This window comes from Lissotriton helveticus, chromosome 4_1 (assembly GCF_964261635.1).
Source record: "Lissotriton helveticus chromosome 4_1, aLisHel1.1, whole genome shotgun sequence".
Taxonomy (NCBI): domain Eukaryota; kingdom Metazoa; phylum Chordata; class Amphibia; order Caudata; family Salamandridae; genus Lissotriton; species Lissotriton helveticus.
Window position 1 is genome coordinate 1,400,933,207 of NC_136063.1, and position 23,110 is coordinate 1,400,956,316.

General features: G+C 42.3%; 1 protein-coding gene across 1 annotated transcript in view; it reads right to left on the reverse strand.

Moving 5' to 3' along the window:
* The window catches only part of RNF144B (ring finger protein 144B), a 274,575-nt gene that overhangs the window by 145,100 nt on the left and 106,365 nt on the right, over positions 1 to 23,110 (reverse strand). Inside the window, exon 2 of the mRNA XM_078687940.1 lies at positions 20,018 to 20,214. Coding sequence (XP_078544066.1) covers positions 20,018 to 20,182 — 165 coding nt within the window. The 5' untranslated portion in view covers positions 20,183 to 20,214. The remainder of the gene's footprint in view (positions 1 to 20,017; positions 20,215 to 23,110) is intronic.

Sequence of the window (23,110 nt, forward strand, 5' to 3'; positions counted from 1 at the left end):
TGCAATATGAGTAGAGCTGAATGGTTGGCAATAAAATCTTTGGAAAACAACGGCTCATTAACAATCAAACCAGCCGATAAAGGCGGGGCGGTTGTTATAATGAATACAACAGATTATGATGCAGAAGTAATGAGACTGTTGGGATCACGCCAAAATTATCAGCCCTAGCCCGCGATCCTACAGATGAGCTTTTAGCTCTCATAACTGAATTAGTGACAGGGGCCAAGGAGAGACAATGGATCACGGCGAAAGAAATGGACTTTTTGATTAATACCAAACCTAGAACCCCAGCGTTCTACATTGTGCCGAAGATCCATAAGGCCCAATTTCCACCTCCGGGCCGCCCCATAGTTTCGGGGATTCAGTCAGTACTGGAACCCCTGTCTCAATTTTCAGATTTTTTCCTCAGAGAGTGCATAATCACCCTACCCTCTTACCTGCAGGATACAACTGATATATTGAACATCTTGGGAACATCCGAGTACGACCCTAACCAACAATTCCTGGTAACGATCGACATCGAGTCGCTATATACCAGCATACCCCAGCAAGCCACGCTGGTGGCAGCAGCGCGGGCACTGGCGGGATGCGAGTCATTTTATGATACACCACAATCCTTTGTCCTCCAATGTGTGGAACTGGCCCTTACTCGTAACTACTTCCAGTATAAAGATATACTGTACCTCCAGGTATCGGGTACATCGATGGGAGCTACATATGCCCCCAGTCTAGCCTGCATATATGTTGGACAGTTCAAGACACACTACATCGACCATCCGTCAAATCCCTTCCAGAAGAACATTGGTCTCTGGAGCGATTTATTGATGATGTCCTATGTATATGGACAGGTAACGAAACGGAGCTGAACAACTTTTTTGTGTGGCTCAACAACTTAGATCAGTGCCTTAAATTTAGCTGGCAGGTCAGCAGGGATACAGCAGTATACCTTGATCTGGACATAGTCGCAGAGAACCATCGACTTAGGACTAATGTCCATCAGAAACCACCGGACAAAAATTCCTTGCTCCACTATGAATCATTCCACCCACGAGCCCTGTGGGATAATTTACCGGTATGGCAATTCCTCCGATATCGGAGGAATTGTAGTACCACGGAACAATACGTGGAACAGGCAAATGAACTAGTAGATAAATTGGGACACCGCGCCTATCCGAAAAATATAGTCAATACCGCCTGAAAAAGAGCATTAAATACACCAAGAGAGGAATTACTGGAGAGAAACAGTAAGGAACGTGGAGATTGTGTACCAGTGGTTACAACATTTGATCCACTATCAACTAAGATTCGTTGTATAATAAAGAATCTCTGGCACCTACTTAGTACTAGTACCTTCATGATGCCTCAACCTCGGTTCGCATTCAAAAGATCACAAAACTTGAAAGACAGGTTGGTACATACACGTACCAAACAAGGTGAAAGGTCACTAGACACAATAGCAGGACATCATCCATTTGGGGGGTGCTCAGTATGCGAACTGACGGAACGAACAAGAAGTGTGCCATTGGTGAATGGAAAAATGTGGCATCTCAATAGGTTCACCAATTGCAACACAGCCAATGTCATTTACAGGCCTAATTGTGTCCAGGCTGGATTACTGCAATGCCATTTACTTGGGAGCCCCGGAAACCACTCTTCAGATACTACAGAAAACCCAGAATGCTGCGGCCAGGCTACTTACCAATACCCCAGCCAGAACATCAGCCAGGCCCGCATTGAAAGAACTACATTGGCTTCCGATCAGGGAAAGAGTGACATTCAAGGCACTATGCCTGGCTCACAAAGCACTTCACAATGCAGGTCCACCAATCCTTAACGATTGTATCGTACCCTATAGGCCTACCAGAGCGCTACGATCAGACCATGGAAACCTTATCGTGGTTCCCAGGGTGAAAAGGTCCCGCACAGGAGGCCGCCGCTTCTCGGTCCACGCAGCGAAACAATGGAACGCGCTCCCACTGAAACTTAGATCAGAACCCAACCTCCTGCGTTTCAGGAAATCTCTTAAAACTCTGCTCTTGCCTTAAATCACTTCATCCCCGGAACTTTTTGTCCATCAAGACTACGAGGTTAGCGCTGGGATACTCTTGGGTGACTACGCGCTGTACAAAAACCTAAAATTAAATTAAATTAAATTAAATCATGTCCATGTGGCCGAAACTACATTGGCCTCACAACGAGGAAAATCAAGGTCCGCATACAGGAACATATAAGCACCATCAAGTCCAGTAGATTGACAACACGACTGGTGGAACACTACAGAGAACATAAACATAAGCACAGAGAGATTCGACGGGTGGTTTTGGACAAAGTCTGGGGAGATCCTGTAAATATCGAAAAAAGACTGATCTCTAAGGAAGCCCACTGGATTTACCAGGAACAAGCAGACAAGAGTGGCCTTAATGATGTGATCGAATGGAACAAAGTTATTACACGTAGTTGATCATATCAGGTGCAGGGCCCTGTATATAACGAACCTTAGTGTGGTGTCAGTCCTGATGGATACTCCATGACCAGTAACATAGAGCAATTTCAGAGGAAATATGCTCTCTGAATTACTCAAGTTAAGAAGTTTGATGGTACTGCTGGACAAAGTTGGTTAGCAGCCCGTAATTGTAATTAATGCCCAGTATAGCGGACACCAGCTATTTAGAACACTGATAGAATGGAGCAAAGGAACATAGGGTATTCCCCTTTCTATGACCCTAGGGACATCAAAAATAGTGTAGATGTCCAATATTGAGCATGGGTATATGAATTACATGCATCCCGGCAGAATATATAGAAAGAGGGATGGGGGTACATTACTACACTTCTCCCCAAAAAAAACTGTTACGAGTCATTATAAAAAGATTCTTAACATAGATCAGGTGTTCCCTGCTTATGATATCTAGCTTCGTGGGCGAATGTTTATCACAGAAATGAGACTGGCAATGATTCTGACATTTAACGTGGGAGCCTCCACAATTAAATATGTTGAAGTGCGGTCCCTATCGAAGATGGCCGCCGCACAAAGTAGACCAAGTAATTACATTGTGAATAATAGGCACACTGCAGGGAGATAGAAGCTGGTCCAATACGGGCACTAAAACATATCACCGATTACAAAATAAAACATCAAGACGCGAACATTGTTATACGAGTGCAAACAGGTTTTACTTGTAAACACAATAGAGTGCATTTACCACTCTAAGATGGCGGCCACGAGGCAATATCACGTGATAGATACGTGTACGTACGGTGACACCCCCCAAACAAATACAAGGATCACATATGCTTAAATAACAAACTGGCGGGCATAGCCTAACGGAACGGGAACCCGGTAGAGCAAGAGCCCATCCAAGGTGCCGGTAAGAGGGGAAATAGTGTGTAGGTGGATGAGTGAACATTGCCACCGTAGCAAGCAGCACGACAGAGCTAGATTCAATATTATGGACAAGTGATAGCCGGTAACACTGGAGCTTTGAATAGGGAGCATTGAGCGATCAGGCTATTACAAGAGTGGGCTAGTTCGGCCTGACATTAAGACAAGGATAAAACGGGGAGATTAACGAGTCTGAATGTTTGTAACTGGGTAGTAATACCGCATAAGAGTCATACATAAGAATCAACAGAGACATTAGGGGTAACTATGTATGTAATATAATACTATGCAATGTATGTAACATTTCAGGTCGACGTACAGCGACCACTAGCAATAGATGTGGACATCCATTGAAATACGGCATACTGGTGGCCACAGGTATGCCATACAGTGGCGACCTACTGGTAATTGAACAATGTCCATGAAACAACTGACATATAATATAAGAAGCTGAAATATGGGCATGAATCAGTCAGTGTCACTCTGTGTTTTTATTTGTTGTGTCTATGTCTGTGTTTTACAGGTTAGAGTGCTGATAACCACAGCAGTGTGTGTGAAACAAACCCCCAGCCCTGAAGAAGTTGCCGAACAAGTAAGATAGGCAACTAAACATGTTGGCTTCCTATAAGTTAAAACGAAGCTCAACAGGAGTGTGTTGTTTTTAACCGGAGTAGATACCCAGCAAGGAATAAAGGATAACATTTAGCTAGTGGTATCCAACCCATTTTTAGTAGGTTAGAGCATCGTATAGCGGTTCTCTATACCCCTGGGGGGGGTGAATATAGTCGTAAGGAATTAGTATCACAATTTGAGTTTTTCCCAATCACTTACACTTTTTCACAACATTTTCAGTTTATGGGTCGGAAGGAACCAATGATGATAAGTGGAACAAACTGACGAGTACCAGTCAGCAGTTCCCCGGTGGTTGCTCCCGTGAGGTTCCTTCCTTCCTTTCACACATTTTTCTACAACAGCAAGCACAATGTTGGGTAGAAAACGATACACGAAGACATAAGCACACAAGTTTTTTAAAGTAATAAATGAGGCACACTCTGTCTATTTATGAAATTAATGTTGTAGATTAAAATTATCTCCACATGGAATTAGACAGGTGATGGTAAAAATAAATTCCTCGGATATTCAGGACCAGGTTTTGTTGTTGATAATATTGTGAGTGGAGGATAACCTGGGTCTTTTGTTTTCCCTCTTTGCTCCCTATTGAGAGGACTGTGCCATGAGGGGTCTCCTACTGTGGCCAAAGAAGTGACCCACATACAGAAATAAAGCAAAGAAGGTATCTTGAGCTGCAAGGCATGCCTACAAAGCCATCATTGCCGAAGCAGAAACTGATGCCGGCCAAAAGGCTGCAACTCCCTGAAGAAACACCCTCTGTGAACCCAACAGAGAAACCACATCTGTCCACAGCAACCATCTGCCTGATCTTGGCACCTGCCATGATGCTTCCCCCTACTGCGGCGCCAGTCCCAAGAGACACCACTGCTGCAACCCCATGTCAGCAGAGAAGCCACAGACCACCAGCCAGAGTGGCAACTGGCAGCAGACTGCAGGAGAATGAGCAGGTAACAGGGTCTCGCAAGAAACACTGAGCTACATGCACAGCCCATGGCCTGCAGCAGTAACAGTGACTTCTGCCAAAGTGATTCGTTTAATTTGGGTGCAAAATAACAAATTGAACTGTAAGCTAATCCAAGTGACTAGAGACCTAGTAAACTGCACCTATGCCTGCATTATAGAAGATCAATAGACACTCTTACCACAGGAAGAGAGCACAATAGAAGATAGATCCTTCATCTAAGCATCTTTGTTCGATTTGAGACCTTGCAACTAAGTTCAATTTGTTAGTTTGCACCCAAAGTAAAGGAATCGCTTTGGCAGAAGTCACTGTTACTGCTGCTACCAGGATAGGTTCTGAGCAATTGCCCCCACCCATTACCTCCCTCAGACGTTTTTCACTGCTCGCCCTCGCCACCCTGAGAAGCAAGTGCAGGAGATGTGTACTTGGCACAGTTTGTAGAGTGACAATAGGACAGATCGAGGGCACCAGTGACAAACGACTTCAAGCACTATGGTTGGGGCAAAGTAGTCCCAGTCTGCCCTGTGCTCCCTCACTTGCAGGGTCTGGCAAGTGCCGAGCCAGAACATTTACTTTTTTGTTCCAACCATGAATCCTTTCTGGAAAGTTGGGGACTTCTCAAAGTCCCCGCTGATCTTTGGTTTGCCATGAGATGTTTGCAGATGTTTTATCATACTTATGTGAATAGACACCTTCCTCCTCTATTTCTAGAACGGACCATACGTCTGTGCCGTAGGCTATTGCCAAGGCTGCAGCATGAAAAATATGCTTTTAATGAAAGCAATGACTCACACCTAATCACTGCCTGCAAGCCACTGTTTATTATAAAAATGGCATAATCCAATAGATCCGGGCTGGTGAAGCACGCAGTGTGGAAGAGAGGAACAGCTGATTTTCAGATGTTTTTCTTAGTCATAAGCAGCAGTGAAACGACTAGCAGAGGTTTCAAATAATGAGCATCTTATTCCCTTCAGTAGGCTATTCCTGACTCATTCAGGCCCTGTGGTGCGAGGCTCTGTGTCCGCCTGCTATCCGCTTCTAGAGGTCCAAGGTGATAGTCACCTTTGGCATTCAGCCCTCGAGGTAGCAGGCTCTGTACTGCCCCGACGACAAAACCAAAATGTAGTCGTTAAAATAGCAGGTTCTGAACTCTTGGGCCAATTCTTTTTACATTCAACTTCCAAAGTGGAAGAATTAATACGACAGAGACATATTTGGGTCTGCACATTTGTAAAAAACTAGTCCACATGTGGAATGGATCCCTATCCTGTGGCCGAGTCTCAGAGCTTCCCAGCCTACAAACAAGGCTCTGCTTTTATACTCATACCCCAAGAGTCTCTTTGTATCCCTTCGCCAGACCATTAAGTTATCCAATTCAACAGATAAACTCCTGTGCATGCCCGCAGCCAGAGCGATTTACCTTTTGAAATAGGTGGGCAAATTGGCTTTCACAAGTTGCTTGCTGGGCCATATCTAGCCCTTTGAACAATATTTTTTAAGTACAGCGCTGAGCTGAGAAGTGATGTCAAAATAATGTTAGGATACGTAACAATGGTGAAGGATAATTAACAACTAAATTAGTCAAGATAGGGAAAAAAAATTGCGAATACGTCTTTAAAGCCACTTAATTAGTGCGTAAATGTTTTTGTTTCACATTTACAATAGAGATGGGAAATAGCTGGAAGGGGATTCGAAGCCAATGGACACAACATTGGTTTGCTGGAGTTAGCAACCCAAAATGAGGGTAAAACAAGATGACCCGTGTTGGGAGGATAAAAGTGGGCGGTGATGTGCTTCGTTGTAAGATATGAAACTTCCCCCGATAGACTGACAGTCCAGTCAGTCTCAGGCTGTAGTTGTTTCCATGCGCGGGTGATAACAAGGAGATTGGTGTACAAACCCTGTTTAGTCACCTGCTCCAGTCAAGGGAGAATCTAGAATATTGTGGAAAGGCTAATGCGGTCCATTTTCAAAAAAATGACTTCACTAGTAACCATAAGCCTCTAAGCCAATCGGACTAAGTAATGTGGTAAGAATGTTAATGGAATCTTAGTTAAAAGTACTGAGTTCAGATTGCTTGAACCATATACAGGAGGCAGAGCAGCAATGATTTGCTAGAAGAAACACATTGCATAGAAAGTAATTAGCACTACTTACTGTTGATCAGGGATGATATCTAAGGGGAGCAAAACGTGAACTTAAGTTAAAGCGGCAAAGTATATGAAAAAGTGATGGACGTAATGCTTCAATTGATCTCAGCCACTGGTAATCACTGAAGGCCACATCCCAATCTATTGTTATTTTGCACACCATTGCCCCTCAGTTGGGACCCAGCCATATGCAAAACGGTCTCGACCCTGCCCCAGTGTGAACAGTCCAGCCCGAACTGCCAAGCCAGGTCCTCCCTGAATCGGGCCTGGCCTCCTCGCATGCGCACTCAGACGTGAGGGCGTGGCTGTTTGATAAGGATCTGACACCGGTTAGCGACCTTGCCGCAGGCCCAAAAATAGGATATGCAGAAAAATTAATAAATGTGTGATTATGATCCAAAATGTTAGATTCAGGTAGGAAATATTCTGTATTAGAAATATGTTACGGTTAGCCCTTGGATACCTGTCTACATGGATTGTAAGCAAATGTCGATTGTGCTTTTCTGCATAAATGATTGTGTAAATATTGTTTATTTCAAATTTTTAATTTGTTTTCATGTTTTAAAAATACGGCTGGCGGGTCGTGAGACCCCCGCCTTCCAAAGAAACTCCTCTCTCAAGTCCAATTTCTAATAAATGTGTGGGGTGCACAAGGCAGGGGAGGGAGATGGACTGAAGTCCCTGACCATACGTTCCACAGCATAGAATTAGCCTGATTGAATGATGAACACAAGTCAGGGGAAGAAAAAGCTTCAAGTAGGGCAAGGATCTTCCTGCGACATATGCTAGACATGACTGCTTTTCAGGACAGAGTTTCTCACAGCAGAAAAAAATCTCCACTATTGCTGCTCTCAGCTGAACACTTGTTCAAACAGGGTCCTTTGCTTGTGCTCAGAAAACAGAAACTTCTGTTCTTTTTATGGTAGTCTCTGATCCCAAAACAGAGCTGCAGTGTGCATGTTGAGCATACAGAGATGTAAAAAGTGGATGACAATCTATTTCAGGGACCTGTGAGCTGGGATGCTTCAACAAGACTTCATCCACCTTTACGGATACAAAGAGGGTGCTACGAGTAGTAAAATGATAGGTGTCAGACGAACCAAACAAAGCGAAGACTTTCCTTCCAGATAAAGATTCATTCAAACAGAACCCCCCCCCACCCCCCCAAAAAAAACATTCATCCCAAAGTTATACAGTGAGCTGAATAGAGACTATTACAGTGCAGTGCACACCCAAAGGTATTAATCAGCCAACCATTCCCCTTCCACCCCGCATCCGGTATATCAAGGTGTAAATTAAAACACCTTTATTTCCAGCTCCACTGGAAGCATACAACAACATACAGATGCTCGTGCAAACCCACTAGTCATCTAGTGTGTGTCGGAGAAAATACTGTGCAGGCATCAGATGCCTTACATCAGTCTTTCCAATAGTAATCAGCATAGGAAGAAAAATGTAACAAAATAAAACGAATTTTAATTTACTACTTAAACAGCTACATCCAGACCACCTCCTTCCTAAATGGGCTAGACCGACAGACAAAAATGCCACTAACAAAGCTGCTGCTCTATACACTGAAGGGGGACAAAGCTACCAGACAAACGACGGCGGGGTCAAATTGATAACATTTCTGAACAGAGTATAGTCTGAAACGCACCAAGTAACCTCGCATTAGATTGTTAGCTGCTTCGAACCATTTCTTGCTGCTTCTCTAAATTCTTGGAACGTAACTAGTCTGCGTCCAAAGTCTCTGCTTGCAATATTTACTGAAGGAGGTGTGTACTTGCCAACTCTGAGCAGCCATCACATAAATACAAGCACACAGACTGTTTGCTCAATGTACTTGGCACGAAAACGGGTTTCTCAGGGTACAGCTGCAATATATGAAATGGGAAAACGCAACATTTTCCACTCTGCTTTATATTTGGCGACCATCGTTAGTAAGCTGCTATTCCGACGGAATGCACTGTTAACAAGTTGCATCCTCAGACTGCCAGCAACAAGCCCTAATCGGAGGAACTTCCACATATAGGCGCCGACTGGATCCGAATGAAACCCCTGTCCAGTCACACGTTTAACACATCCGCAAACAGCATGAAGTACAGTTGTAAATCCCAAAAATTGATTCAGAGAATACAATATTTCCACTTAACATTGTAATGTTCAGGTGTGGGTCACGCACTCCTCAGTTGAATTCGAAGTAAGTAAGTTGCGGTGTGCCTCAGTGGTATCACCCCCTGACAAGGAAGGTGTATAAGCAGACACTTTTGCTTTCAGCACAGATGATGTAGACAAAATCTATGCTTTAATTCCCGAGGTCGCGAGTCCACAAGGATCTACAAGGAATAAAGAAAGCTGTCTCAAACAGCTACTCTACTTTTCAAAGAAGGAGATAAGCCATAGGCTTCATGCCAGTACCTTAATACGATACCATCGCGCACAGCGCATTCCAAGGGGGCTCCGAGTCCCGCTTAAACCACTTCTTTGCAGAAACAGTTCGAAATTTGTTGAAAGATGGTATGCCATCTTAAATAAATGTTCGTTAGATTTAATCTTATTAATAGTTGATGAACTCTCCAGAGCTTTGGAGGAATTGAACAAGGACATACAACAATGCAAGCAGGAATTGAGTGATATGCTGCCCAAGGAAGACTGGTCTAAGATATTGGAAGATATCACCATCCAACTTGACAAACACACTAGAGAGATCAATGAACGGAAAATACGCAAGTATCGAAGAGATACCATTGACTACAAATTGGGGGAAGTATACTCTTGGGCTGAGGTATACGCCAGAAGACGACAGAACAAACCACCAAAAACCAGCTCTAACACCACGACTGAGACGTCTTCGTCAGAGGAAGAAATACGCACTGACCGCAGGAGGATTAATTTACAGCAACCTTCAACCAGCACAGAAACCACCACTCTCTCCACGGTTCCTTTTTTAGGGGAAGGCCCGGGAGAAAGAGACGACCCAGGAGGAGCCAGGTCAAAAGAAAAAGAAAAGGAGAAAGAGAGCGAGAGAGAAAGGGAATTGAGGAGCACAACATTGAATCAGAGAGTGGACAAACCAAAGAAGAAGACGACCTAATCATTAACATATCTTCATATACCCTCACAAAACATGAAGCTAAAGTACTTCAGAAAGGGACCTCATTTATTCCCACCAGCCACACCAACGAATTGGAGCTGGAAGTCAGCCTATTCAAATTTATGCGTAATTTGCGCTTAAGGCACTTCTTTGAGAACATTTCTCCCCCACAGAATCAAGAACAGGAAGACCAGTTGAGAGGACTACGGGCCAGAAGTACTTACATGGCCCCTACAAGCCACAAATCCTTTGATATTTTTGAAAGCTCAGTTAAGACTGAAATCAACAACATCAATTTTTCCAAGAAACAGAAACATTTGAACCTAACCAAAAAAGAATATTCGCTGCTCACCAACTTAGCGAATAGAGTAGAAATCACATACCAAACCGCTGACAAAGGGGGTGCATTGGTCCTGATGGACACCACATTTTACAAAGAACAGGTCCGAGAACACCTTTCGGATAAGAGTACCTACAATCCAATTCATGTCAATCCTACCAACAGCTACAAAGAGGTATTGCTGAATATTTTGACCATGGCAGAAGAGAACGGAACCATCGAACCTAAAACCAGGAGATTTTTGACACCAGACAATCCAAGGACACCTAGCATGTATATGCTACCTAAAGTACATAAGAGCATCACCCGACCTCCCTTCAGACCCATCGTGTCCACACGGGGAAGCATTCATGAAAACACGGGTAAATTTATTGACAGGTATCTCCAGCCCCTAATTCAGCAATCCAGTACATACATCAAGGATACAACCCACTTCTTACAGATTCTTAACGAGATTAAGTTTGGAGAAAATGAGACAATCTGGTTATGTTCAATAGATGTCAAATCTTTGTACACGAGCATTCCCCATGACTTGGGCATGGAAGCAATCGAGAACATCTTGGTGCACTCTGATCTTTCACAAGATTTACAAATATTTCTAATGCAATTGACACACTTCACCCTCTACCAGAGCTATTTTTCTTGGGATGACCAATTCTACGCACAGTTGTCCGGGACATCTATGGGCAATTGCGCGGCACCAGTCTATGCCAATGCTTTCATGATATACTTTGAAAACAACTTTATCTTGAACCAGACACCTTGGATCGAGTATGCCATGACATTCCTGCGTTATATAGACGACATCTTCGTCTTATGGCGAGGAGACCATGTTTCGTTACAAAAGGCAGTAACTGACCTCAATCTCATTAATGACCGCATACAATTTACATCTGAAATGAGTCAACAATCGATCACTTTCTTGGATGTTAGAGTGACCAGATCCAAAGATCATTTAGAAACTGATCTTTATAGAAAGACAACTGATAAAAACAACATGTTGCACTACAGTTCTTTTTACCAAACATCACTGAAAAATCACCTGCCATTCTCTCAACTACTACGTGTCAAACGTATCACCTCTGACACCATCAAATATGAGGAACAAGCCACCGATATGGTAGAACGCTTCTCCAAGAGAGGATATCCACAAGCCATTTTGGCCCAGGCTAAAGAACGTTGTGATAATATCACACGGGAGGAAACACTAATCACCAAACAGAAGGACAGTAAAAAAAGACCTGTGGTCGTATCAAAATACTCAGCGTCCTCAAGGGCCTATAGGAATGTCATTTTAAAATATTGGCCTATCATTTGTGGAGAACAGGATTTTAACGGAATTTTCAGTGAACAGCCTCTGTTTGCCTACAAACGAGGCAATAATCTGAAGGAAATCATAAAGAAACCCAAACCAACGACAGCAATCCAATACAAAGGCAATCAACCATGCCTCAATTGTCAAAATTGCAACAACATGATTAAAGGCCCGGTGATCAAGCATCCGATGAAAGGAACTGATATCAAATTGAGATTGAATGCTACTTGTGACACTGAGAACGTTGTTTATATTGTCAAATGTCCGTGTGGACTAGTATACACTGGAAAGACCACACGCAAGTTAAAACAAAGAATCAATGAACATAAGAGTAATATAAGGACAGTCAATATGAGATCCAATATGGCTGTACATTTCAAGGACAGCAGACACAACATCAGCCAATTGAGGTTTGCTGCAGTGGAGGTGGTGAAAAAGCGAGACGACAGAGACAATAACAACTTTATACTACAGCGGGAGAACCATTGGATTAAATTCCTCCAATCAATGAAACCTTCTGGTCTCAATGATCGTATGGAATTTCAATGTTACCTTTGAGCATATTTGTTTTCCTTCTCATGCATAGGGTTATGACATGTATTCATTGTTGTTCTAAATGTTGGCACACTACTGTGTTTACCTTTTCTTGGGTTATCATCGCGATTTTGACTTATCCGCTTTTCTATTGCTCACCTTATGCTAAACCTCCGCATGGCTATATTTTTCCATAAACTTTTCATTTTTATTCTGTTTTTATCCTGTTTTCGTGTTCAACTTTATCGGTCCTGTCCGTTTCACAATGTTCATTTCTCTATTCTCTGATCACCCGCACCTCCGGGCGTCTGGTTCACCACTTCAAGATGGCTGCTTACTCACAGTCCTCTTTCTATGTACGTTGCATGCCTTTATACACTTCCGCACACTCTGAGAGCTTGTTGCTTCACTAATGGCGAAGGGCGTTCTGTCTCAATACGAGACCCAACTTTGAATTCAGAGTAAGTGTCCGTTTTTCACGCTGTTCACGCTCGGTCATCTCGATACTAAAACGCTCACCCTTGGTGCATTGGGGCTACCTCATATTAACGGAGATTAATAGAAACGCTACTTTCATTGTCAGAGACTTTTGTGACCACTTTTATTTCCATTCGGGATAATACGTTGATTTTTTTGCCTGAGAGGATTTTTTAGGCACATAGGCTTCTTTTTTGTCACTCTACATTGAATACTCACGGTGATACGTTTTACTGACGTTCAATTTGTATATGGGATTTGTTTTCATTCACGTTACACTAACAGTGACATTTTGTTAGTTAGTATATATAACACAGATTTTTGAAACGTGCCGCATGCATTATACATGATTTTGGTTAAACTTACATGCATAACCGTTAGAACTTTATTCAACTGATAAGAGACTTGCTACCGAGTGAATTATACTTAGATTGCTTTATTTTATTTTGTTTAGGATTCCCCTGACGAAGGACCATGTGTCCGAAATGCATTGGGATACTATCACCAAACATAGTTTCTGGATGTATACATATGTTGGTGCTTCGTGGAAATTGATGAAATTCATTGTGAATTAAATATGAGACAAGCAACAACAATTTTGGTTCAACTTTATTGACAACTGTTTGGATTACAATTCATAGAAACACCACGTGTTTCCTAGAGGTTGTGCTCAGGGAGTTGACACCTACGCTAGGTGTCACCAACCACCACACTTAACATTGTAGAAAATCCAGCAAGTTCACGTAATTTTCTGCAGCGGTAGATCTAGCAATTGGCGGGTGGGAGGGGGGGGGGAGAAATAGGTGTCCACTGGGTAGTGACTACTGGAATTATTAGGGAAAACCAGAAAAGCATAAGCGTGCGAAAGGCACAACATCGTAAAAGACATTTCTGTCAAATTGTGGACACCTCGATAATAAAGAAAATTAAAAAATAAGTCTGCAAATTCCATGTGGAGGAAGTGCATAAAAAGTAATATTTCCACATGCTCCTTTCCTATATTTACTTCTCCTCACAAAGCAAAAGATTGAGTGTATGAGTATGCCTGGCAACATGGATGCTTATGTAGACTTTGAAGCATACTACAAATTGTAGAAATCTACAATTCGAGCATTGAGACATTATGACTTTGGACTAGGGCCTTTGGGCAGATATGTTTTTTTTGCAACCATCTAAATTGCCTCAGAAATGTCACTTTCCTTGCTCCCCTATGCTTAGGTAGCCCTTCTGTAACTACTGGCCCAGATACCTTGTGATCAAAAACCTTACGCACAAAAGAACTAAATTTGACATGACCCATTATTAGCGCGTCTAGAAATATTAAGTTAGGGAAATTTCTGATTAATTGGACAATATATCACCAACAGTTACCATTAGTACATTTTGACTTCATCTAGTATACCGTTTCAGACACAGGGAGAGGAAATGATATGCAGAGAATCATGCAAGGTTTGGTCAAGTGTAAAGGCCTGGATTTTAACGCAGAACTTCAGGTTCCTAGTACAGAAACGTAGCTGCTTGCCCCCATAACGTAATAGAGTGCATTATCATGTACTTGTTCTGTGCTATCAACAATCCATTGCTCCAAGACCTGCTGCTAGTCTTGGGGCGTTGGTAAATCCTGATGTACTAAAGAGGCTGAAAAGGAGTCAGACTCACTTGTCTTCCTCTTGCCAAAACAAATTAGAGGAAGTACTGATGCTGAGAGCACTTTGTATACTTGAGTCAATCACCCACCATTAATTTATTTATGCAATATTACGCTCTTCAACCACAATTATCCCTTTTCTTTTTCAAATGCTGTAAAATTGTTTATGCTCTACAAAAAAGAATACAAAAGAAACAATTGATGGACGGAATGCTGGACAATGCAAACATTCACCCCCAGTCAAGGATCTTGGTTAAATCTCTTTTGCTCACCACACCACCACAGTTTGGACCCCGCCATATGCAAATCAGTCTTGACCCTGTTCCTTGTTGGAACTGTCCAGCCCAAACTGCCAAGCCAGGTTCTCCCTGGACCGAAAACAAACATCCTGGGACTGGTTTCAGGGTATCACCCTTCATCAGCCAGGTTAGCTTGAATCCAGTGGTGCATTAAGCACGGGACCCATGTTTGAATCATTCAGCATTTCGTCCATCATTTGTTGCAATTACACTCTTCGCCCTAAGTGGGATGGGTATGCTCAGACATGGGTCCCCTGCTCACTGTGCCACAGGATTCAAGTAAGCCTGGCTTATGGAGAGAGACATACCCCGAAATCAGTCCCAGGATGCTTGTTTCCGGTCCAGGGAGGACCTGGCTTGGGAGTTCGGTCTGGACTGTTCCCATGAGGCACTGGGTCAAGACTGATTTGCATATGGCTGGGTCCAAACTGGGGTGGTGAAGTGGGCAAAAGAACGATGGATGTAACCAAGATCTCTTGACTGGGGGAGAATGTTTGAATCATTCAGCATTCCGTCCATCATTTGTTGCAGTTACACTGCAAAAAATAATGGCATTGGTGTAAAGTATGGTACAAGTTTGAACTGTGTGCAGAACCCTGGATTTAGAATTGATGAAAAGTCACTTTCTTTGAAAGATGCCAACCTTCATACCAACTTTATCAGTAGGACCCTCACCTGGACCTGATAGTCCCAGAATTTTAAAACAACCGATGGAAGGTGAAAGTTAAGCTTTGAATACGCTCTACAAAGTCCAGCAACCTCTAGCTCTTCACTAGCACACAAACGTCAAAGGAACAGGAGGACCAAGCACATGTTTTACAAAAAAAGCATACACTAAACCGGACAACCAAGCCAAATGAACATTCTTTAAGACCTACAGAGGAAAGAAAATCAACCACTGGAGCGCCAGGGTAGAGCACAAAAAAGCCCAATCTGTAAATGTGAATGGGCAAATAGCAGCCTCCCTGTCTCAAAATAAAAGGCAGTGGAGGTGCCCACCAATAACGAGTTCATGACCTGGCTAAAAGAAATGAAGAGTTTGGCAAAAATACTTGGTAAAATAAGACAGTCTAACACTCACGTTGGCTCACCTAAATGGGCAGATCGATAAACATGACAAACACCTAAATGCAGAATTAACTAGAACTTCAGATAAGGAACATTCGTCGAAAGAGACAACAGATGTGCTTACTTAAATAGGAAAAGAGCACAGATCTGTTAAAGCAAAGGACAAAGAAAGAGAGTGGCACTCGCATCAAAACAGTGTGGGAACTGTGTGTGTGTGGCTGAAACAATCTCTCATGAATCATGGAAAATCTTGGGGAACAGTTACATAAAAAAATTCTTTGTAGTCGAATGTGCACATAGATCACTAGATCCACGAACTAAACCTGGAAAAAGCCAGAGCTCCATTACTGCGAAAATGCTAAATTATAGAGACTGAAATGTCATACTTGGACTGAACAAAGAAAAACACAATTTTGGATTATGAAGGGTCTCCGATATCTTTCTATTCTGACTTCAATTCCGCAGTGCAAGAGGCTAGACCATGTTCTTTGGAAGGCAAAAAGATCCTCCATTAGAAGAAGATTAAATATGCAATGCTTTACCCAGCAAAGTTTGCCACACTGGGTGATAACAAAACATAGAAGATCGTCCTGCGCACCCCACAGACAATACGGACACTGTGTAGCTGTAGCGCCGTTGAACCCGCATTTCATGGTGGAGTTCGTGATTGTGATTAGAGATCAACACCAAGGATTGTTCGATGGTGTGAGAACCAACTGAGGCTGAGAAGCCACTCTTCCTATTGAGGACACTAGACAGAAGGCTTTGCCCTGGAGAGATCCTCAGCCGATTTGCACTAGGGTCGAAAGTCAACACTCACACCGAATTATTACTCGCGCTTGAGTCAAGACTATGATGTGTTTATTTTGATTCCGTGTTGTACTATACTCATTGGTGACTCATTAGATCAATGGACTCATTTGACCCACAGGACTATTGTATTTGTTCTATAATTTAAAATACAGACAGCATCACTAGACACAATTCTGAAGTCTGAGTGTTAATATGAATTCACCTTATAAAAATCCAAACAAGGGGAGGGGTTTTCAGGGCACCCCATGCACAATAAAGCAGACATCCCGGCACAAAATACAGGAAGAACTGTGGAATAATTATCCAAACTAAGGAAGGCAAATGGAGATAAAATAAAAATCCTTCTATGGTTTCTGAATCTTCACCAATGCAAGGGACAGTCCCTTTCATACACATTTGTGGAATAATTAAAATATTTCAAATTAGGGATCTGGTACTCTTGACATTCTTATTAAATTTTAACTACAGTTCAAGAAAAAATTGACAGTTCACAGGACAAGCATTTGGAGCACAAATGTCAACTTTGGTTTGTTGAAGATGTCATCTTGGTCGAACCATTCAGAATTAATGATACAGGATAATGTTCAAATGTAGGGTTTTCTTCTTGCACTACAAGAACAGGCTGGTGGTTGTGCAGATTGTTGGTAATAGCATGGTAAAATTAGAGATCGCTCCTGAGAAGAAGATTGCATTTTCATGTTTTTTGTCTTTTGAGATTTGTGGCAGGTGGAAGGTGCTATTTTTTGTGTGGTGTGCTTGGCCACATTTGATGATGTCTTTTAATGGATATAACAGTATCTATGGATGATGTAAGAAGACAAAAGCAGGAGTCAGCTTATGTGAATTCCAATAGTACATACATATTTCGGCCCAGCAAGAATGGATTTTGTCAGTCAAATGAATAACCTTGGGAAGACCAGAAAGGGTGAGTGCCTGAATCATCATTTAAACATGGTATGAGTGAGTTTATTTTTACGTCTTTTGAGGAGGGACAATTGGAAGTTCATGTAACATTCAACCATGTTTTTTCTAGCCAAAGTGTGACAAAGGCATGGGACAGGTGGATTTTACCTCCCTGATTACTTTTGCTTGGGCACAGCAATTTTAATTTTAAGGACGTGAATGGACATTCGCTTTTTACATCTGTAGTACCGTCCAAAAAGAATGGATTTCAATTGCAACAAATATTCTATTCTCAGGATTTGTGGTGCCATTGAAGCTCTTCCTTTGTAAGGTGTTCTACTTCTTTGAATAAATCTCTTTACCTTTTGCATCGGTTATTATGCCTTCTGTGACAGAGACAAAAATCTGCAACTTGCTTATTGCAACAAGTTGAAAATACAAGTCAAGTTATTACAGTGTCTCAATTAGCAAACGATAGGACATCCTAATAGTCTCAACCCATATTTGTTGTTCCCTAACTCTTTTGCCAAGATTGTATCCATTCTAAGTGTGTCAAGGTCTAGTCATTGATCCTTTACTTTATTAAAAAAAAAAAAGGACGCCCTTCCATAAACCACAATGTTCATCCCCCCAAAAAAACACAATGTTAGTCACAAAAAAACGTATTTTACATAACGGTGCTTCAAGGAAAGTAATGCTGAAAGATGATGTCATAAGGACCTAAAGCATGCTAGTTGCTAATACATTCAACTGACCACATCTGTAAAACATCAGTAAAATGGAACCAAAGTGTTTGGATGGAAGCAGTCAAGCATATGCTTAGCCATTAAACCGGCAAGTTCTGGATTGGAATGGCAACAATGACCCTAAATTGTCAGAAGAGGGTAGCACTGAAGAGAAAAGCAAAATGAATATCTGAAAAACAAGGACTGGAAATTCAGCAGTGAAACCCCCTGCTCATCGAAGCAAAGGAGAGAAATTGGGACGCTATGGGCCACATACCCTGATGGTATTATAAAGCACAGGAAACAGGAGCTATAACGCTGCTCCAGTTGTCTCACAACCAACCCATTTATAACCGGCCCTCAACAATGGATCTGCTTAAAAGGTAGCTACATCACTGATTTGGCCTTTTGTGAAGAACTATCGGCTTATCAACTGCAAGATGGGTTTCACCCTGGATGAGATAAACTGTTCTAGTGCCAATCATCGATGGCGCAAAGTGAGGTAGCCAATTTCAAGCATTTCAGGGCACTGCCCGAGCTGCATCTATTGGCAGCATTCTTCACAGTGGACTGAGTCATTCACACCACCTGGCACGGGTTGATTTCAGAGTCATTGCCTTGAAGTGGCTGCATTCCTTCCTTCCTTCCTCTCTTCTTGACCACCTTTATAACCTCAGTTGGCCACAATCCCCTGAGAGCTTCTGCACAACAGATTCCCATCCCGCAGTCCCTCCAATATATGTGTTTGATTCTTGAAAGTCCTGATTGTAACAACGAGCTGCTAATAACACACTTTCAAGGGTGACTCCCAGATATTAGCTCTGTCTGAACATGGTTCAAATGTCATCATCTTGCTTTTGCTCACATTCACAAGTAGTCACTTATGTCAAGCAGGCTAACTTATAAAGTTAAAGCAGCAGTTTTTCCACCCAAGTATTTGCAAAATGAGAACTAGCTATGAAACCTAAGCAGGTACGCCAAGTTATCGAACTAACATCCACTGACTATAAAACAGCTCACTAAGACATAGCGTTGTTTGCTTTGAAAAACACTGATGTTGCTTAACTTGTAAACACGATTTTCCGTTTCCCTGAGCTTAACCAGTAAGTTATCCATTGTTATGGCAAGTGTTTGTGGTATACATTAGCATTAGGGTGCACAAGGCCTAACATTAAAAAAAACAATTCACTGAAGAAAATAGCGGACCAAAGGTGCACGAGATGACACTCAAAGTAGGGACAAAAGGAGGTTTGAGATACTCTGGCCACCATTCAGTAAACATGAGAGAAAACGAGGAAAAGGCAAGCAAAGAACAAGGCTGGCGTTATGTAGTTGTTTCAAGTTATTTGGACTGTAAATAAAGTTTGAAGAATTATTTTATGAATCTTACTTTGTATTCACGAGTGACTTTAAAAATGAATGAAAAATACAACAAAACAATGAATAGACTTACTAACAAAGCAGGAGGTTGGTGTGAATAATACGAGTTTAATAATCCATATTTCAAACAATTGTATTAAACTGTTTTAAACATTATTTCAACGAACTAGCTAAAGACTAATTGACTCTACAAAATAAAATGCGATTCCGTTGTCATTCTACATAAAAATATTACTAGTGATGCTGCATGCTAAACAGCATTTATGTCCATTAGGCTCTCATGGGGAGCACTTACCATCGTGCAGAAGATGCAGCTGCATTCTTCGAGAGTAGTCATCCTCTCCAGAGAGTGTTCACACAGGCAGAGCTTGCACATGATCAGGGGCTCCAAAGTGAGCTCCCCCGCAGTGGACATGCCAGCCATCATGGTGTGATGGCACACCCGGCCCGCAGACGCCATGGGTGAATGGAAGTACCTCTGGGTCCTACTCCCTAAAGAGAAAAAGAAACACACACACAATCAGCTAAATGGTAAATCAATGATGCAGCGTGTCAGGCTTTCAACTGTGGAGCTCTTTATTCACACTGAGCAAATACTTCACGGGGTTCGAGCTTAAAGGCTCAGTTTAATGAAATCTCTATGTATGGTGAACAGTCTATTTACGGGAACATTCGCAAACGTGGACAGAGAAATATTGGACAAAAAAAATCAAATTGTAATTACTATTAATTGCATATTCTTCTTGTACTCCCGTCAGCGTTCCTTCTTAGCTCCAATTTCCAGTCATACCTGAAATATATACTATTTTAAAGTAAGCAAAGTCAAATATAACCTGCTTACAAATCACTCACGAGGAGTTCCAAGATCAGTTTATAGGTAAGGGGCAGAGGGCATCTGTGGGGTCACAGAACAGAGGTGACTTTCCATACGGTAATTATGTGCTAGTGTGGCACTTAAAACTTCATAGCACACTGAGCTGCTTTCTCAATCGAACTTGATACAAAGCCACCCGAGCACCACATGCCATGGTGGCCCAGACTGGGAATCAAAATGGCAACAGACAGTCAAATAGCCCCACCTCCCTTCATCTCATTCTCCATCTCCTTCTCCCTCTCCCTCTCCCTCTCCCTCTCCCTCTCCTCTCCCTCTCCCTCTCCCTCTCCCTCTCCCTCTCCCTCTCCATCTCCATCTCCCTCTCCCTCTCCCTCTCCATCTCCCTCTCCCTCTCCATCTCCATCTCCTCTCCCTCTCCATCTCCATCTCCATCTCCCTCTCAATCTCCCTCTCCATCTCCCTCTCAATCTCCCTCTCAATCTCCCTCTCATTTCTCCCTCCCCCTCTCATTTCTCCCTCTCCCTCCTCTCTCTCATTTCTCCCTCTCTCTCATTTCTCCCTCTCCCTCCTCTCTCTCATTCTCCCTCTCTCTCATTTCTCCCTCTCTCTCATTTCTCCCTCTCTCTCATTTCTCCCTCTCCCTCTCTCTCATTTCTCCCTCTCCCTCTCTCTCATTTCTCCCTCTCTCTCATTTCTCCCTCTCTCTCATTTCTCCCTCTCCCTCTCTCTCATTTCTCCCTCTCCCTCTCCCCCTCCATCTCTCAAAATCTCTCTCTCAAAATCTCTCTCTCAAAATCGCTCTCTCTCTCAAAATCGCTCTCTCTCTCAAAATCGCTCTCTCTCTCAAAATCGCTCTCTCTCTCAAAATCGCTCTCTCTCTCTCAAAATCGCTCTCTCTCTCTCAAAATCGCTCTCTCAAAATCGCTCTCTCAAAATCGCTCTCTCAAAATCGCTCTCTCAAAATCGCTCTCTCAAAATCGCTCTCTCAAAATCGCTCTCTCAAAATCGCTCTCTCAAAATCGCTCTCTCAAAATCGCTCTCTCAAAATCGCTCTCTCAAAATCGCTCTCTCAAAATCGCTCTCTCAAAATCGCTCTCTCAAAATCGCTCTCTCAAAATCTCTCTCTCAAAATCTCTCTCTCAAAATCTCTCTCTCAAAATCTCTCTCTCTAAATCTCTCAAAATCTCTCAAAATCTCTCTAAATCTCTCTAAATCTCTCTCTAAATCTCTCTCTAAATCTCTCTCTAAATCTCTCTCTAAATCAACTACACAGTGCGCAAACGTGTGGAAATCATCACCAGGTCTATTGAATTGTTTTTATAATATTAAAATCTTCGCTTCCACTACAATTCAGAATTACAAAAAAGTGTTTTATTTGTGCTCTCCTAACTGCTGTTATATTCTGAAATATTTATACAGTTTATTTTTATGGGGATATACATTTTGTAGTGTACTAGATAAAAAATTACATCCTCCAGCCTTTACCTTTCACCCACCCAGGACCAAACAAGATTGCCACAAAGGAGCTGCCAAGCTCTGTTTAAAAAAAATAAACAGCAATTTGTCAGAAGAAACAGTCTGATGTTTGATCGCTCTCTTTTAATGCACACCAAATGTGAGAGAATACAAACAAAATGTAGCAGTCTCTTTATTGTTCCTTCAACTTATGAACTCTAGCATGATAAATTTTTTTTGGGGGGGGGGGTGTGCATCAGCACTCCCACTCCCCTACTTCCAGTGGCTATGGCGTGGGCGTGAAATTGAGGAAGGGGATTGTTTATTTTATGCTATTGGTAAAGAGCACTGACCGAAATAAACAAACTGGTAGACAAAAAATAGATCCGCACAGGCATGTGTGATTTATAAACTGATAATGCCAAAAATAAGTAGAATCAATAACGCAAAAAGATAGTGGGCAGAAAACCTATTCAAAGAAACCCAACACTGTTTACTGATTTCTGAATTAGCATATGAGGGAGACAGCAGAAAACACATGCACTCTCACGAAAAAGAAAAAAAAACAGTTTCCAGAAAGTTAGCACTCGTGGGCGAATGAGAGAAGCCAGTCAGAGAGGTTGTAAACAGGCTTTGCTCCAAGGGAGAGACAGCCATGCTGGAAGGTCTAAAACAAATAAAGCCAGCGAATAGAAAGCAAGCAAATGTAAGTTACAAACCACAAATCAATGGGCAAAAGGCATTCCTAGGTAAACTTTCAGCATGTACCAATTATGTGTTTGCAATCAGACAATTGCACTGTCTGGCAGCAGGGGCGGCTGGTGGAATTTTAAACTGATAGGACGTAAGCAGAACGAATTAACGTATGCGAGCGAGCAAAGCGAGCGAGCCCGACGACAAAAGGGGGGTTCGGGGGGGGGATTCTCCCCAAGTGAAGACATTTTTAAAAGATTCGCATCTTTTTGGTGCGATTTTCAGCACTATTTCTGTGATAAATGGACTAAAAATGTAGTTCTTCTAGGCATTCATAGGAGAAAACTCATACATTATTTCAGAGAATTTCTGGGTTGCCAAGCAAGTCTGACTTCTGAAGAGGGC